Source organism: Grammomys surdaster, unplaced genomic scaffold, assembly GCF_004785775.1.
Source record: "Grammomys surdaster isolate TR1022 unplaced genomic scaffold, NIH_TR_1.0 125114, whole genome shotgun sequence".
Taxonomy (NCBI): Eukaryota; Metazoa; Chordata; class Mammalia; order Rodentia; family Muridae; genus Grammomys; species Grammomys surdaster.
In genome coordinates this window covers 655019-673505 of record NW_021620017.1, presented here as the reverse complement: position 1 = coordinate 673505, position 18487 = coordinate 655019, and the positions used below count along the sequence as shown (strand labels likewise).

The window sequence follows — 18487 nt, the reverse complement described above, 5'->3', positions numbered from 1 at the left end:
AATTTCTGACCAGGGACTCGGAGATAATACAAGCCCAAACCAAGACACCATCTGATAAGGGGAAGACAACACCGTTCTCTGAAAGTGTTCAATAGCTTCCTGGGCCTGAGTCTCAGCACTTATATTTGAAAAGAAAGGCATATTGTTTTTTTACAGTGCGCACACATTGCATAGAATCACTTCTGGATCAATATGGATTGTAGGGCCATCGATTTTGTCTGCAATGACTGTGGGAAGGAGTGGGTTAGTTGGTTCACAAGGCCACCCATTTCTATGACCAGGCACTTTAGAGAAAGACTAATGATAGACAGCTTTAGTGCTATGAATATAGTCATCATTGCTCACCTTCCCTTCCAGAGAGCCTGTAGCCAAAAGTAAATAGTACTGACTGCCCCTGCTGGCTCTGTGAGTATGTGTATTGTATCTCCTTTGGCTATTTATGTTGTAATCTCTTGTTTTCACTTAAAGAAATAAATGTCTAAATTGTCTTTCATCAAAGTGTAGCTTGCTTTGAAAGAAAAATATTGCCCTAATTCTAGGAAAAAGAGGTAAAGCCACCTTGACCTTGAGATACATGCATCTTAAACAGGCAAGCACACACACATACACACATGGGTGGGGGGCAATCTGGAAAAAAAAACCTCAAGTCACAGGAATCTAGAAACAAAGATTATAGTAATGGTGGTAAGATGGACAACTCCCCAATAGACCCTGGAAATTAAGAGCCGCCTAATGAGTTGTGACACATCAAGAGTTCAAGGCTTCTCTTTAATGACCAGGACAGCATATAAGCCAAATTATTGCTAGGGAGATGAAGAACAGGGCCCAACATGCCACCTGATAAAGGAAATCATTTCATGGGCAATAAGTGATGAGTTCTTTGTGTTCTAGTGCAGTACCCAAAACAGTGTCCCTTCTAGGCTGCAGCTGCCTGTACTACAATCCCCTTGGGTTGCTGCCTTTGTGGCCTCCTTATCTGCCCCACCCCTCCTTGTTATGCCAAGCAGCTCCCAGCTCTTTCTCAATATCTGGGCAATGCTTTTCAGATGAAAAAGGAAGTGGACACAGCGATGGATCCTACCTTTGGAGATATGCAAATATGAGTTTTCTCTTTTTTTCTTCAATCATTGTAAGCTATTGCACAAAACGATGGGCTTTGGACCTCAGATTCCTGGACATCTCAAATACCCAGGCATTGGGAATATTTCCTCACTCCCAGAGCTGCAGAAAGAGTATAGAGATCATTGGCCGACAGAGCATGGCTAAGGCAGCAGGTGCACATAGCATTAGGTATATTGAAAGCAGGTTTCCAGAGTGTAGGTGGTTTAAGAGTGAGTGAGTCAACAGGAAGAAAAGTGTGTGTGTGTGTGTGTGTGTGTGTGTGTGTGTGTGTGTGTGTGTGAATTTTCTCAGAAGACCAATGCCAATGCTGGGTGGCTCCACTTACAGGGCAGGCATAAATAGTGGTGCCTGACAAACAGAGGTGCATTTACCTGGACCTCCCAGGGCCAACAAGGAAGCAATCTGTGAGTGTCTCTGCTTCTCATTTCATTTCCCTACCTCCTGTGGATATGACTTTGTCCACCTGGGATGTTTATCCCACTGATTTTGAGAAAGGGGAATGGGGTTCTGGTTCTAGGTTCTGGATGAAGGCCCAGAGATTTTAGGGGGTGGAGGTAGGGGACACAGTGAGGGAAAAAGATCCTCTATCCCTAACTCACCTTCCTTGGCTCAGAAGATTTGGTTACTGAGCTCGGGTAGTGTGAATGAATTTTATGTGATGTTTCCACAGACCTACACAGATTGTATGGAAGATTCAGGTGAGTCTTTCTTGAATCTCAATTTCATAAGAAAAATAGTGGAGGAAGAATTCCCCAGACTACCCTAGGCTGGAGATTTAAACTCAGACTGATGCCAAAAGCATAGAAACAAGGACAAAATGAGTTCTCTCTTGGCCTAAACTCTTTATTAAACAATAAACTTAACTCCTTATGGTCTCTCGTTTGCCAGGCAACATTAGAAAGAGCTTCTGCCTTAATGAACTTTTACTCTAAAAGCAGTGTCACACAAGCTGTGGGCTGTGGCTCTGCACACTCCATCCACTACCCCAGCTAATTAGTCTGTCTCAGATCTGGAAACCTGTAGGTTTGCTCTCTGAAGGCCTCATTAATATTAAGGTGAACAAGTGGAGATCAGAAGGCCTTTTGTCTTAATTCTTCCCCAAAATAAGGCATGGAGACCTAACATTAAGGTGGCTACTGGCCAAGGCCTTGCTCTGACTTGGGCCTGCCCTTCGGTACTGATGACAGAACCTCTGCTAAAACAAGGGTAAAGAAGTGGCCTGTAAGCTCATTAAGGTATTTCTAGGAAGTTCCAAGAGATCTGAGGAAATTATGAATAAGAAATACAAAGCCTTAGCCCAGAAACACCAGCAGGTGGAGAAGCAGCATGTCAGGAAGCCCTAACAAGCATGCAATCCATGCCCAGTTGTGGTGAAACCCTTCCTCATTATGCACTTCTCCTTTGCTTTGTCCCCAGCCACTGTGCTGCGCATGGGCTCTTTCCTTCTTTGAAAGGAAAAATGTTATTATAATGGGTCCTAAATCCCCCAATATCCCATATCACATGGTTGAAGATGTATATAGTTGTCAGCCTTGTGACACTGTTGGAAAGTGCTGGTCATGAAAAATTAAGACCTTGAAATACCCTGTGTAGTTACCAAAGTCTTGCATCCTGCATTCGTGTCTCAGCCAGTCTACATCCTTCTCAGACAGCAGCTGGATACTCTGCTAAATGTTTTCTCTGGGTTCCTCCTCAAACCAGCCTCCAATCTAAATAAGTCCATCTGGAAAGTTCCCTCCCCCCAACAAAGCCTTTCCCTGAAGCCCTCTCAGATTGTTCAGTAGACTTCTGGGTTTCTCTGAGTCTCTCCAGCTGCCAACTTAATATCTCTCAAGCTCTTTTCCTGCATTCTCTCTAGTACTTTCCACATGGACTTGGTGCCTAGTCCAGGAATGTCAAACAGCCTGGCAAGCATGTGGCCACACTCCAGCCTGAGCTCAGTACAAGCAACTAGAAGCGCACAGAGCTGGGTTCATCTCTGGATCAGTGGTGTTCAATGTCGGTGCTATTCCAGGTAGCCAGGGAGAGAATGCAGACTTGGCCTGAAATGAGTTAAACAGCTGTCCTAGAACATAGAAGGAGGACCAGAGATGAGACAGTCCTCAGTGATAGACAGTAGAGCCAGCCACTGTTATCAAGGGCACCAGAGATGGACACTATAGTCAACCCCTCTTAGAGTGCTAGTCAGGCTACTAAGTCCCTCAAAGGCCAGACGATGTACCTACCTCCATAAACTGATTTTGGAGTCTTACTGTCTTATTACTCTGGGCACTCATCATAGATGAAGATGTGGGAATGGAGATTTCTCTTCTCCAGACTTAGCTATCTAGAACCACATCCTAAAACCATCATTACCTCTTTTCTCTTTCTCATCCCTGCAGGCCATGCTGCACTTTCTCATGCTTGTCCTGCTTGTACAGCCCCAGGTAAATCTGGGAGCAGAAATGAAGATCCTCTCACAGAGATCAATAACCAACACATGCACCTTAGTCATGTGTAGCCCGACAGAAAATGGCCTGCCTGGTCGTGATGGACGGGATGGCAGAGAGGGTCCACGGGGCGAGAAGGGTGATCCAGGTAGAGCTGGGACCAAGGGCTCATGGGGGAGGGGGTGTTGGAATGTGAACTAACCTGAACCCCCAGGTGCTATGTGATCACCTTGGATATGAGCTTCTTCCTCCTAGGGATTGAGTTTCCCCCTGGTGTCCATGCTACCTGCAAAACACATGGGATTTTTGACCCACCATGTGTTTCCTCCCATAATCCAGCTGATCTGACTCCTCCCTTGGGATCTCTGGATTCTTCTTGTTCTGAGAATGGGTAAACTACTGGTTTAATCTTGTTCCAGCAGTTAGCAATTGTTCATTTTGATTAAGTGGTGCCTATAGGGAATGTTAATTAGTTTTTAATATTGTATCTGCACTGCATTTGTGGTAGAAAAGATAAAGCTCCATAGACCTATAAAAAATATTATTGGCAGAACCCACTTAAGACATTACAAGGGAAGATTGGAATTTGTGTTTCTTTGTACAGCTTTGTGTTCAGGTATTCACTTGGAAATCCATTTAATCCTTTCAAAAGCCACAAGGAACATTCCAGTCTTCTTTAACAGGTAAAGTGGGGGATGGTAAAGTTAAAAGAGCAAAAGCTTCTGCATTAAACAGATCTTGACTGTTAGCTACCTCTCTGTGACTGTGACTCTTAGAGACACCTACTAAGTATCACAAAGTCTCAGTTTACCTGTCTCCAATTGAGAATAATATTTGCCAAATAATCTTTGACAAATGATGGAGCCAAAGACTCTATTTTGTATTGAGTCTTCAGTAAAGTGTTCCTGGTGACCAAGCTGGTGTATTCTATTTACCAGTGGGCCTCATAAGCAAAGGAATTAACCCTGAAAATACTGATCCTGCAGAGTCTCATAGACAAGAGTGGGGAACTCAATATAGAAGCAACACAAGTAGAAGGACACACTACCCTGAGCTGAAGCTTCAATGGGGTCAAATACTATGTTTTCAATTCAGCAAACCTTCAGAAATTGGATGGTGACTATAAGAACCTGAACTGGAAGTCAGGCCTTCTGTCTTTTGGTGAGAACTCACCCACATTTTCTCCCTGTGTGATACATCAACATATATCTTCTTCCCCTGCTGTGCATGCCAAGAAAGCAAAGGAATCCACCTGCTCCTGTAGATACTATCACTATGATGGTAGGGGCAATACTGGGTTGCCTTTGATGCCTCCTGTGGGACACGTGGTAATCAGTGGGTCAGCTAACATAAGTATTTACATTACCAGAGACAGGGAAGTGGGCTTGACTATTCATACAGGTGCAGCAAGAGAGCTAGCTAAACTATGGAGGGCCTTTGATTTGGAAATGTATGTCATGTAACACTAATTAATCAACATCTTAGAATTTACTGAAGTATGGTGGCCTTCCTAAGAGATATTACACTGGGTTTTTACAAAACATCTCAGTTGCCATCCTCAATTTCAAATAAGGGCACAAATCTGTTGGTGACATTTCTTTTGCAGTACTGACTTCCTCTTTGCTCATGAACCTCAATTGTCCAAACTGACTTTCCTCACTGTTCACACTGTTCTAAGACTGAGGCTTTTGGGCAGGAGAGATATATCAGTGTTTAAGGGGGTACACATCTCTTGGAGAAAACCTGAGTTTATTTCTGTTTTGTTTTTTAGATTTTTTTATGCATATGAATACACTGTAACTGTCTTCAGACACACCAGAAGAGGGCATCAGATCCCATCACAGATGGTTGTAAGCCCCCATGTGGTTGCTGGGAATTGAACTCAGGACCTCTGGAAGAGCTGTCAGTGTTCATAACCACTGAGCCACCTCTGTAGCCCCGAGTTTATTTCTTATACACCATTCATTTTGGATGACTTACGATAACTACCTGTAACTCCAGCTACAGGGCAACTGATACTCTTCCTGCTCTGGACTCTGTAGGTACACACACACACACACACATACAATAAATCTTAAAAGGTAGCATGAGGTCATGGGAGCCAAGAATGTGCTCCTGTACTTACATAAAAAAGTCAGGTCAAATATAATTTAGCAACAGTTATTCTCAAATATAAAGCTCCAAGTAAGGTCTTTGTTGAACAAGTAATCTGCTGTACTCAAGTTTCATTGAAAAGAACAACTATCATTAAAGCTATATAAGTCATGAAAATCTTACAAGACATTTGAGAAACAGTAAGCTTCTTCAAGTCCTTAGGTTCCGTTGAATACAGAAAGTATCCAGATGCTTAATTTCTGTTCATAAAACCAGAATCTAATAATAGGTTTAGTCTTAAAGATCTTGATCTTGAGGGGGAAATTGAATGACAATGTTATAAAATAAATTGAAAGATTATTGTTTCAATAAGCAGTATCATAAAAGCTATAAATAACTTCTCTATATCTGGCAATCCCCGTCTATGTAATTTATATTCATTCATTGACCTTTGGGTCAGATATCTATGTTGATGTAGAATACTTGTTGCTTGACTAAGAACTGTCTCAGTCTTGATAGCCACTGTCATGGCTCCACACAGGTTCAGTCACGTAGCTCAGGGCCTCTTGCCTCTTTGAATGTTTGTGTCTTAAAACACCTGCTATTTTGCCCCAAGGCTTTGTCTTTCTCCTGTTGTCTGGTAGTTCACTGGTGCTTCAAATTAAAACAAGAAGACTCCATATGGAAAAGAAATACTATGTTTCTTCGGTTTGCACTTTAGTTGGAAGGAAGCCAATGACACATAGAATAAATAATCTATATGGGTGAAAGGGCAAGAGAAGATATGTCTAAGGTAAGACACAAAGTGACCCCCTATATAAATGGGCTTTTGAGAGCCAACCATGAGTAGCTACAAGAGCAATAGGACTTGGTGTAGCAGCTCCCTCTCTGAGATTCCCATTTCTCTCTTGATCCTAGAGGGAGCTGTGGATTGAATGTTGCATGGCCTTTCCCCACAGTGGTTCTAGAATTGATCTCACCTCTTTATATTTTCTGCTCTTTGGTTGGGCCTTGGGCAAAGAAACCACTAGTCACTTTTGGTCATCTATTTGGAGAATTTTGAAACCTGCCAGTCCCCAGAATTTGTTGAAAGGGACAGTTGGAGCCTAAGAAAATACATTCTAGAGTGTAGTGTGGGGGCAAGGATTAGATCTGTGGGTCACTACAGTGAGACATCAGGCTAGGAGATACTCAACCTGAGTCAAGGACTGCGTATCTCAGTAGGATGCATAGTTAGATATATGATGTACCTCTACCATGATTCATTATGGGAAGGACTAGGAAGCCCAGGATCTTCTAGAAAATTCACATGTAGCCCATCCTAATTACACTTCTTGCCTTGGGAAGGCCTTGTCTTCCTTGTTTTCAAATCTGGAGTTTCATCTCTTCTCTTCTCTCTAAAATAATCTACATAGGATTTAGTCTCTAAGCCCCTTCTAGTCTTGCTTCCTCTGAGGTCAAGATGTGTTGGACAGAGCTCTGTGAGGAGAGTGACTACACTTCCTCTTCTTCAACAGTTATTTTTGCCCCATTGTTTGGCATGAATCTCTTAAAGAGCACACATGCAACAATGCAAGTCAAACCAGTCTACTGTTATCAATGCCCCAGCTTCCCAACTGTTCTGACTAGTCACTATTCTACATTTAGGTTGGCATGTTTTAGTAGCCATATAAAACAGAACATGGGGCATTTGTCTTTCTGTGTCTTGCTTTCAGTTAATGTGATGTTCTTCACATCCCCCAATATTTCTACAAATGATTGGATTTTTTTATTATGCCTAGATAATATCCTACTGTGGATTTATACCACATTACCCATTCATCCATTCGTAGGCATATCCTAGGCTATTGGCCTATCTTAGCTATGATGAAGGATGCTTCAATAAGCATAAGTGTGCAGGTATTGCTTTGGTTTGTTGATTGCATTTCAATTGGATATATTTCCAGGCATAATAGAATTATATGGTAATTATAGTTTTTTGGGTTGTTTTGTTTTCTATTTAGGAATCCCAACACTGTTTTCCACAGCAGCTATACTAAATCATTTCCTATATAAATCTTCCCTTGTATCCACATCTACACCACTATTTGTTATTTTTGTACCTATTGTGGTTTTTATACATACATACATACATACATACATACATACATACACACACCAGCAACAACATCTGGTTTATCTATTTATATTTTGTAAAAGTTATTCTAACTAGTGCAAAATGGAATTTCATTGCAGTTTTGATTAATATCTTTTTGAGAGCTACTGAATAATGAAACTGAAACTGACATTTTTTTTCATTTACTTTCTGACTTGTGTTTCTTCTCCTGATTAGTCTGTTCAAATAATCTACCCATTTTAAAATTAGATGATTTGCTTTAGATTGTTTTTTTTTAATTCCTTACATATTCTGGATATTAACCCTGTGTCAGGGTACTGTTTGACAAGTGTTTTCTCCCACTCAGTAGGCTGTCTCTTCACTCTGTTGGGTATTTCCTTCATTGCACAGAAGCTCTTTAGTTTGCTACAATCTTATTTTTAAGTTTTTATTCCTTGTCCATTTGGGGCTCTTTGCAAATAAACAATGATCAAGTAGATAAATAATAAACAAGGTAGTATCTATCTGGTGCAATTGTTTCTTTAAAAGAAGTAGTTTGGTTTCCTGATGCATACTCCCCATACACTTGCTCACATATGCACACACATTTACATGTACATAAACGTCTCCACTCTTGCCACTGAGCCGTCAGCGCTGGCAGACTGCCTTCTGCTGACAGCGGCTTTGGAGCAGGGGAAAGAACACTACATGAAAGGTTGTGAAGCTCTTGACTTGAATTCATTTTCAAGCCAAGGATGCCTATTTTCTCTAGGTGGAGAAACTAATTTTTATTAAGTGGATCACCACAGGACCAAGCCAGGCTCAGCAGAATCCTAAAGGGATGCCAGGGACTTTATCTTATAGACATCAGTCTCTCCTGAGCATAGGACTAACTTTGGGTCCATTTCTTTTGTTTCTATAGGTTTGCCAGGACCTATGGGGCTCTCAGGGTTGCCTGGCCCTACAGGTCCAGTTGGGCCCAAAGGAGAGAATGGCTCTGCTGGAGAACCTGGACCAAAGGGAAACCCTGGACTAGGTGGTGAGCAATGGGTCATGGGATTCAGATGGTGCCTCCAGCTGCTGCTTCTATAATGAGAATGTATAAGTGGCAGGCCCAGAACCTGTCCCAGGAAGAGGAAAGATGGATGTTCTGAAGGAGGCACTGGGTTGTTTCAGAATGGACTGTTGTCCCTTTGACCTCTGCTGTGACATGCATCTTCTAAGCTCCCACTTCCAAAGGAGTTTACTGTCATTGACTGGGCTGATCCTTTTCTGCCAGGACCTCCAGGACTTCCAGGTCTTCCTGGTCCAGCTGGAAAAGAAGGCCCTTCTGGGAAGCAGGGGAACATAGGACCTCAAGGCAAACCAGGTCCTAAAGGAGAGGCTGGGCCCAAAGGTAAGTGAGGGCTGTGGTTCACCTGGGAGCAAGAAAAGAGTAATGACAGTGGAAGCTATTATTGTGATCTGAGGCATGGTCAGACTGACAGGAAGAATCCTGAGTAATAACATTATGAAGACCTTGGCATTCACATCTCTCCAAACTGATAAGATTTCTCTATCACCTTCCACAGAGGGACCCTGGTCAGCAAGGAACAACATTCCCAACTCTCTATCTAACCCAGTAGTTCTCTTTAAGAAGGCCTACTGCTGAGGAAATGATGCACACTAAACATACTGTTAGCAGCATTTCTTTCTGTTTGTTCCTTTCTCAGGAGAAGTAGGTGCTCCTGGCATGCAAGGATTTGCAGGGGCAAAAGGCCCTGCAGGCCCTAAAGGAGAAAGAGGTGCCCCTGGTGAGCAAGGAGCCCCTGGGAATGCTGGGGCAGCAGGTGAGTGATGAATAGATGTAAGGCTAAATGAAGTTCTACTGTGCCCCCTTTGAGCTGGCAAGGCCTATATCCTATCTTAAACTTACCCATTAAGTAAAAACTGAGCTGTGGAGGCAATCTGCTTCCAAGGAGGGTGAATGTAGGGCCCCTAGGACTAGTCACATGTGGGAAGAGGGATGTTTTAAGCCATAGAGTGTCTTTTTTCAGGGAAGTTGTACACAGACAAAGTTGATTGTCAGATGCTAAAGACAGTCATGGACAAAGCGGACATGTGTCTGGGTTCTGTGAAAAGTCCATGTGTAACAAAAGAGCATAGCTGGGATAAAAATAAACTATGTACAGTTAGGTGGAAATGTTGGGAAATAAACATACAGTCTAGCCAGATCTTCTTGGATTCCAGGACCTACTGGACCTGTGGGGCCACAGGGAGCTCCAGGTTCCAGGGGGCCCCCAGGACTCAAGGGGGACAGAGGTGCTCCTGGAGACAGAGGAATCAAAGGTGAAAGTGGACTTCCAGGTAAGCCAGAACCTGGGACCTGCACTGGGATGTGGCCCTCTTCAGCTAGGCAGGAGCATCTCATTAGTATGAATGGTGAATGGATCTTGGGGTCAGCTGATAAAGTTGAGGGCAAATTATGATCTGGCTTTGCTATCTGTCTAAGTCACATGGGAAGGCAAACTTAGATAATTTCATCATCTGACCATGGTGGATAGGTGACAACAGCTGACTTCCTGGTTTATAGGCTAGCCTTATGCATCTAACAATCCAGTGAGTGAGAATTTTAAGTAATGTTCGTTTCTATTCTTTCCCCAAGAATGTCGAAATGTCACTATATTTCCTGAACCTTGACTCAAGATGCTATCTGGATTGATCTGCCATCTGATTTAGGCTTAGTTGAGGCTCAGGGGCTTATTTAGGGACCATAAGAAATCCCTAGACAGAATCTGGGTATCATGAATCATACTTGTAATCCTAGTACTGGGGAGACTAAAGCAGGATTACTGAGTTGGGTGCTAGCCTGGGCTACATTAGATCCTGTCTTGAAAACAAGCAAACAAACAGACTAGGGAGATGGATGAGTGGGTGAAATGCTTGGCATACAGTCATGAGTTCCAGAGTTCAGATCCCCCAATGGAGAATGGACATGACAGCCTGGCAGTAATCCCAGTTCTATAGGGGCAGAGATGAGATCCCTGAAGCAAACTGGCTAGGAGACTAGTCAAGTCAGCAAGCTCTGGGTACAAGTGAGAGACTCTACCTCAATACATAAGGTGATAGAGGAAGATGACCAACATAATTGTTGGGCCACATGTGCATAGACATGTAACAAGTACAACACACACACATACACACACACACACACACACACACACACACACACACTACCCCCAACCTATAAAAATTTTGAAAAAAGAAAGAAAAACATTCACAGCAGGGACCAGCTATGCCTACAAATGTAAAGCTTGATATGAGTAACAAGACCTTTCCCCTTTTTCTGGGGCACCAGTTAATTTATCCTAAGGCTTGTAGCATAGTCTTCACATGGTCATTTCTCTTCTTTACCTCCTATATAGACAGTGCTGCTCTGAAGCAGCAGATGGAGGCCTTCAATGGAAAACTACAGCATCTAGAGGCTGCTTTCTCTCACTATCAGAAAGGTGAGTTTCTGGATCCAAATAAAATTTGGCTGAGCTTTGCTCCTGGTCTAGGATGAGAACGAGCAAGAACTGAGTCTAAGGCTGTACTTGGGGCTTGAGCAAGACATTTGGCATCTACCAATACACATGTGTGCATGTATGTTACAGGCACACATACACATCAAGATTGGGTCCTTCTATGTGCTTCGGATAAATGAGTGGGTATCTTCGTGTAGAACACACCAGTCCACCCAGGACAACCTAAGACAGCACATGACTTTTGCATGGCCCTAATCAGGGCTGTTCTCAGTACCTGAATGGAGAATCTTCCCCAGATCTTTTTAAAGATCACAGAGGAAAAGAACAGTGAGCCAGAGTGCAGCTTAGATTCTGATCAGCCTCACAGTGTAGGACTGGGGCACAGACCTCACCAGTATTTAGTTTCTTTTGCTGACTTCCATGTATGGGCATAAAGCCACAAAGATGGGTGCACACTGAAGGAAAGATGTATGACATGCTATACAGATGATGCTTTTCTGATGTCATCCGTTACTTCAGAGTCAAAGAAATGGAGAGAGCGACTTTGTCTTGCCCTCTCAGATAGTCATTGCTAGAATCTTAATAACTGACTTGATTCTTTTCTGGGGTACACTATTAACCCCTCCCCCAGTTTCCCCCAAATAAATTGACCTCTCAAATGTACTTCACCCCCTCACCAGCACTTACAGGGCTAGGAGGCCAAGGACAGACTGAGACTTGACCCAACTCTCAGATGCCCTACTGTTTCCTTGGCTGTTCTTTAACCCTGGCACATAGCACAAACCCTGGCTGACAACCTATGTTACTACCACTAGGGTGACTATGGGCTCATTGAATTGTGTCTTCTGTACATTCAAAACTAATTTCCTAGAAAAGGTTTTCAGTTCTATGCAGTTAATGATATTATCATGGGCTGAACATGAAAAGTCAGAGTTTTGTTTTGGGGATAGCTTTGTGTGTGGGGTGGGGAATAGCTTTGTGTGTGTGTGTGTGTGTGTGTGCAAGCTAGAGGTTGATGTCAGATGTCATTCTCTACCACTTTATAATTTATTTTTTATTTAATTATGTATGTGTGTGTGCATGGGCTACACAGCCAAGTGTACCATGGTGCTCATGTGGAAGTCAGAGAACAACTTTATGGATTCAGTTCTCTCTTTCTACCTTTCAAGGATTGAACTCAGGTCACCAAAAGGCAAACATCTTTACCTGTGAACCATCTAATTAGCTTTCCATCTTGTCCCATCTTATCTTTTTTGAGACAGGATCTTTCACTAAACCTGGTGCTTTTTGTTTTAGTGATATTGGCTGGTCAATGAGACCTTCCACCCTACCCTAGGATCCACCTGTCCCCATACCCCTCTGTCCCCACATCTAGCTTTTATATGAATGTAGTGTGTCAGCTCTTCAGACTTGCACAGCCAGCACTTTATCCATTGGGCTGTCTCCTCAGATCATGTCTGAGCTCTGGTGTCAGAGATTCCTCCAAAATCATACCAACTTGGGACCTCATATTGAACCTCTTTGAGCTTAAGTGCTCTTGCTTGTGAATGAGAAGATATGGCACCCTCTCATGGAGTACACTGTGGTACTAGGACCACAGTCTTTGCGTCATCATTTCTGGTTCCCCAATGCTCTTCATTAGAAGGTTGAGAGGAGGTTCCAGCTCCAGCTCAAATTTCCCACGGGCCCAAAACTCTAGCTAGGGACACCCACAACTTCAGCCCACCTTCTATCTTCTTTCAGCCGCACTCTTCCCAGATGGTCGAAGTGTTGGAGACAAGATCTTCAGGACAGCAAACTCTGAAAAGCCTTTTGAGGATGCCCAGGAGATGTGCAGGCAGGCTGGAGGGCAGCTGGCTTCCCCACGTTCTGCTGCTGAGAATACTGTCATACAACAACTGATCACAGCCCACAACAAAGCTGCTTTCCTGAGTATGACAGATGTGGGCACAGAGGGCAAGTTCATTTACCCCACAGGAGAGTCCCTGGTTTATTCTAACTGGGCTCCCGGGGAGCCCAACAACAATGGTGGGGCAGAGAACTGTGTGGAGATCTTCACCAACGGGCAATGGAATGACAAGGCTTGTGGAGAGAATCGCCTTGTTATCTGTGAGTTCTGAGCCACTAGAGCTAGAAGACAGGACAATACTTAGCCAGGAGCTTAGCCAGTGTGGTATGACTCAGGCCTATATGTTGCCAACATCCTAATAAAAGGTGAATAGCTTGGGCTCTTTGTATAGCTTGGGTTCTCTATAGAAAGCAGCACAAAGGCAGGGCTATCACAGAATATGTCCTTCAGAGTATCATACATGGCTGCCTTCACATGTTGAAAAACTCTCAGGGAAAAGAAGGGCTGTGTTTTAACACTTGTAAGAGATAAAAATCCATCTCTATGGCCTGTCAAAGAATGTAACTTCTTCTTGGCCCTACTGCTTCTCCAACTTTCAGCTGTGTTTGGCCTGGCTGATGGCATCCTTTTCAAGCATTCTCCTCTGGGCTTTTCTCCACTCTTGCCTGAGGTTCCTGGTGCTCCTGATGGTATTTTCTTGCATCTCTGTTGTTCTCCTTCACCATCTAACAGGAACACACAGGCCCTAACTCTCAGTTCTCATTTACTCTAGGATGAAATCTTCCTGGATCCTGGCAGTATATTCCATCTGTGGGCCATTTCTGGTCATGACATTTTCTTTGATGCCTCCAAACTTAACAATAGCAGCCTGAAAACCTCTAGTTGCCTGAAAGCCCAGCAGAATGACCTGTCAGGGAATCTATCTGTTTCCCTACTCAAGGTCATGGCAACACCTAGGATAACATTCTTCAAAAGCCCTGTCAATGGAACTGAGAAGGACCTCTGTGCCAGTCTAAGCTCATCTGTAATCTCAGGGAAGCAAGAGAAGAGGGGCTGGCCATGATCATATGCACCAAAGCCTTCTGTTGCCAAACAGTTCCAGAACATTCTATCCCTTCTGCTTCAAAGATAGCGTAGCAAATAATCCTTATCTACTTTTAAATTTTATTTATATTTATTCTATGTGTATACATGTTTTGCCAGCATGAGTATATGTGCACCACACGCATGCCTGTTGACTGGAACTGCATGTCTCTGGAACTGGGATTATGGTTGTGAGCTGCTATATGGGTGTAGAAAATCGAGCCCAGGTCCTCTGCAAAAGCAACAAGTGCTCTTAACTGCTGAGCCATTTCTCCACTCCCATGCTCTTTATTTTTCAAATGTGGAAAGCGAGGTCAGAGATGGGAGAGGACTCAGGTGAGGATGGCTTGGGATGGTAGGGTTAGTGGGTCACAGACAAGTTTTTCCTGACCTCAAAGCTAACAATTCCGTGTACTTGTGCTGATTTTGGTTTTTTTTTTTGACTCATTCCTCCGAACTTTACTTTAACTATACCTGTATTTAAGAAATGGGAAGAACAGCTGGGCAGGCTACAAGCCCATAAAAGGAACAAAAATACCCCCTCTCTAGGCAGAAACCAGCACTCTCTTGTCCCAGAGACCAGAAGGAATTGCCCATTTTCTATAATCTCCTCCACTCAAACTGTCTTCAAAGTCCCTCAGGATGACTCATAAATAAGACACCATGTTTTACGAGACAAGCCTCACACAGTTAGACAAAGTGAAGGCAATGACCAACTAAAGTGGGTTCTTTTCCTTGTTACTGGGAAAGAAAACTCTTGGCACCTCCTAAAAAAATAAGTCAGTTGCACAATAAAGGACAAATAATTCTTGGTGCAGAGGCCTCACCCGGGCACACCTGTGGAGGGAGGTTAGCGAGGCACCTTTTATAGTCAGGAGCAGGAAGCAACTGGATTTTTTTCAAACTAAAGAGAACCCTTTTCTATAAATAGATGGGCAAACGTGTGCTTAAGAAGAACTGGGGTATAGGCAGGATCAGGCTGTATCCTCGGACCCTTCACACAGCCAAGTCTTTCTTGCTCAAACCCTCTTATGTCCTGCAGCTAGAGCAGAAGCTCTCAGCCTGTATGTCACAACCCCTTTGGAGGTTACATACCAAATATTTACATTACAAGTCATAACAGTAACAAAATTACAATTATGAAGTATCAACAAAATAGTTTTATCGTTGGGAGTCACTACCATATGAGGAGCTGTATTAAATGGTGGAACTATTAGGAAGGTTGAGAGCACTGCTCTAGACTATCTAAGGGCAGAAAACAGACTCAGACAGAGCATAAAGGTAAGAATCACATGCCTGCTTCCAGCCAAAAACTCTGGTGGGGATAAGTCTGTTCATCTCAGATGTCTACCTTGGTTATAGTAGCAAAGTTTTGGGGATATGACCACACAGCACAATATTGCCACTGAGATTCCCTTAGTGTCATGACATTCTTGGGAAATCCTTTCAAAGAAACCATTGTTATTTCCAATAACAACACCAAATCTCTGTTTATAAATTTAATTTTATTTTTCGTGTATATGAATGTTTTGCCTGCATGTACGTCTCTGCATCACATACATGCCTGGTTCCAGCAGAAGCCAGAAAATGGTGTCAAATTTCCTAGAACTGGAGGTACAGAATGGTTTTGAGTTGCCATGTATGTGCTGGGAATTAAAACCTGAGGTCCTCTGGAAGAGCAGTCAGAGTTCTTAACCACTAAGCCATATCTGCAGCCATCCCCAGCCTGTTTCTTAACAACGTGAAGGAAAGAGCACAGACCTCTATGAACAATCTCCTATCATGTTGAAGGTCTGGGATGTTGAGACTGTAACCGCTTTCAAAGGAACTTTCAAAGTTGCCAGCACCACAGGCCATGAGAGCTTGGTTTGCTCCAAACACAGGGAACATATCAAGAGGATTATTTGAGTTCTGTATACACAGCCGGATTAAAAAGAAGAGTGACATGAATAATTCAGAAGTTCACATTTTAAAGTTTAAAACACCACATATTTATATAGGGCTGGAAACAAAGACGAAATGGCTAGTCCTGTGCTCTGAGATCCCTAAGGATGCAGAGAAGTCATCTCTAGGACTGAATTACAGCAGGACGCAGTAGAAGTGCTGGGCAGTAGATTTCGAATGAATGGACAATGATCTAAGAGCTCTTAGCCAGGACCACAGAGAGAGCCATCTTCTTGTGCTGCTCAGAGATCAAGACCTTTCACTGGCATATGGCCTCATCTGTGACAGCATGGCTTCTGTATAGACACTAGTGATAGATTTTGGGGGGGGGGGTTTCTCTAAGGAGATAGGCATCCCTCTGGCATATGTTACTTCCAGGTGATCAGAAAAGGATCTGTGCCCATTTCTATCATGTCCCTCTTTGTGACCATGGTGATTAGGAAAAGATTGGTGGAGATGAGTCAGAATTGGAGTCCATAAGAAGACATTTTCAAATATTAACATACTTGATCTACATTTACTTGGGAGTCTGTAAACTCTGTCACCCTGTTTTGTTGAGCCACATTTGTGTCACAAAGGGACATGCCTGAGAGAAGTGGTCCCTTCTATATTTGTTTAGTAAGAAGAGCAAAAGGAATGAATTATCAAGGGAGCTAAGAGAACAAGACTCTTAGTCTCTGCTTGCTTGTAAGTGCTCAATAAAGTCTTTTTGAGACGTCAGCTGTCCCTTTGATCTGAAGTAAGAGTGAAGTGACCTCACTGCTCATTCTTCTGCCTATTTATTTCTCTTAACACTTTAACTATAAGTGCCAGGGGTTAGGTCAGGGCTGAAATGTGAGCAGGAAACTTCAGGAAAGCAGATCCTTCTATGACTAGAGCAATGGTTGGGACATGAGTCAGGGTGGGAGGAGGGGAAATCAGGTGGCAGGTTTTGAGTAAGCCTGACACTCTAGCTGGAGAAGAAGTAGCTAAAAGAGCAGTATGGAGAAGAGAGGGCTTTGTGAATTCTCTGAAGGATCTAGAAACTCACTGCATTTTCCATGAAATCTTCACCATGCAGAAAAAGTGATTAAAAGTGGAAAGGTCTCCTGAAATGATTCCAAGGTTCCTAAGAAAGAAAAGCCACTAGCCAAGGCGGGGGGGGGGGGGAGAGCAAAATTGTGTAATTTGATAGGACTTGGAACAAAGAAACAATGAAAGAAAGGTAATTCATTTATTGATTTAAAAATTAAAGGAAAAACCAGAAGATATGAGTATTGTATCAAATATTCTTGGAAGAGAAACGGCTATCTAAAAACATTGTTAGAGAGGGAGACTCAAAGTGAAAATTTAATAATAATAAAACTGATGAAGAATGCAACACAACATACAATTAAAATAAGAGTGTTGAGGACGGAGAGCTGGATCAGTTGTTAAGAGCACTGGCTGCTCTTCCAGAGGACCCAGGTTCTATTCCCAGCACTGACTATAACTCAATTTCCAGGGGATTTGACACCTTCTGTTCTCAACTACACAAGATGATGAGTATCTAATCCTGCTTCCACCTCCCAAGTGCTGTGGCTACAGGCAGATGTGTCACTACACCAAGTTTAAACTTTGTTTTAGAAAGATGAGCACTATTATGAGACATAATAGAGTATACCTGGAATCCTAGAATGTGCGAGCTCAGATCTATAAACATTTCTTGTATCAAAAAGGGAAACTGAATGAACAGTAATGATAAATCTCCCAAAAGTAAAAATAAAAAACAGAAACAGAATTTTGAAATACCAAAAAGAAATACTAAAGTTAATTAAATATAAAACCAACAGCAACAACAAAAACAATAGAAACAATAAATTAGCTAAGAGGTCAGAATTTTTCTGAGACAGGGTTTCTGTACATAGCCCTGGCTGTCCTGGAACATGCTCTGAAGACCAGGCTGGCCTCAAATTCAAGAAATCTAGCTGCCTCTGCTTCCTGAGTTGCTGGGATTAAAGACCTGGACAACCATGCCTGGCTGAGGTCAGACTTTTAAAAATTTTGTTTGAAAGACTACATCCTGATAAATCTATTTTAAAAATTCACCAAGATACAAAAATGCCTGTTAATTTACAATGAAATTGTGCCCTCATAGACTCACTGTAAGTTAAAAATATTATAAATTGAAGATTGATTTATTTAATACACCTAGCCTCTAGAACATTAAGGCTTAGCCTAGCTTGCCTTGAGTATAAGAGCTCTTACATAAGCCTATAGCTGGTCAACATTGTCTAACATAAAACTTAGTTTTTAATAAAATAGTGACTGTCACATATGCACAATCATGTGTGTATTTTGTAATGAGATGTGAGAACACAATACCCCAAAATATGCTGATCCCACT

The 18487-nt window shown here is 42.6% G+C and overlaps 1 protein-coding gene across 1 annotated transcript; it reads left to right on the top strand.

Moving 5' to 3' along the window:
* The first annotated feature begins 1452 nt into the window (after window positions 1-1452).
* Sftpd (surfactant protein D) lies at window positions 1453-13474 on the top strand. Its single transcript, XM_028785132.1, has 8 exons — window positions 1453-1526; window positions 3504-3699; window positions 8663-8779; window positions 9020-9136; window positions 9453-9569; window positions 9970-10086; window positions 11145-11228; window positions 12990-13474. Exons 2-8 carry the CDS (start codon window positions 3507-3509, stop codon window positions 13364-13366), a joined length of 1122 nt encoding a protein of 373 aa, XP_028640965.1. The 5' UTR covers window positions 1453-1526; window positions 3504-3506; the 3' UTR covers window positions 13367-13474.
* Window positions 13475-18487: the final 5013 nt, after the last annotated feature.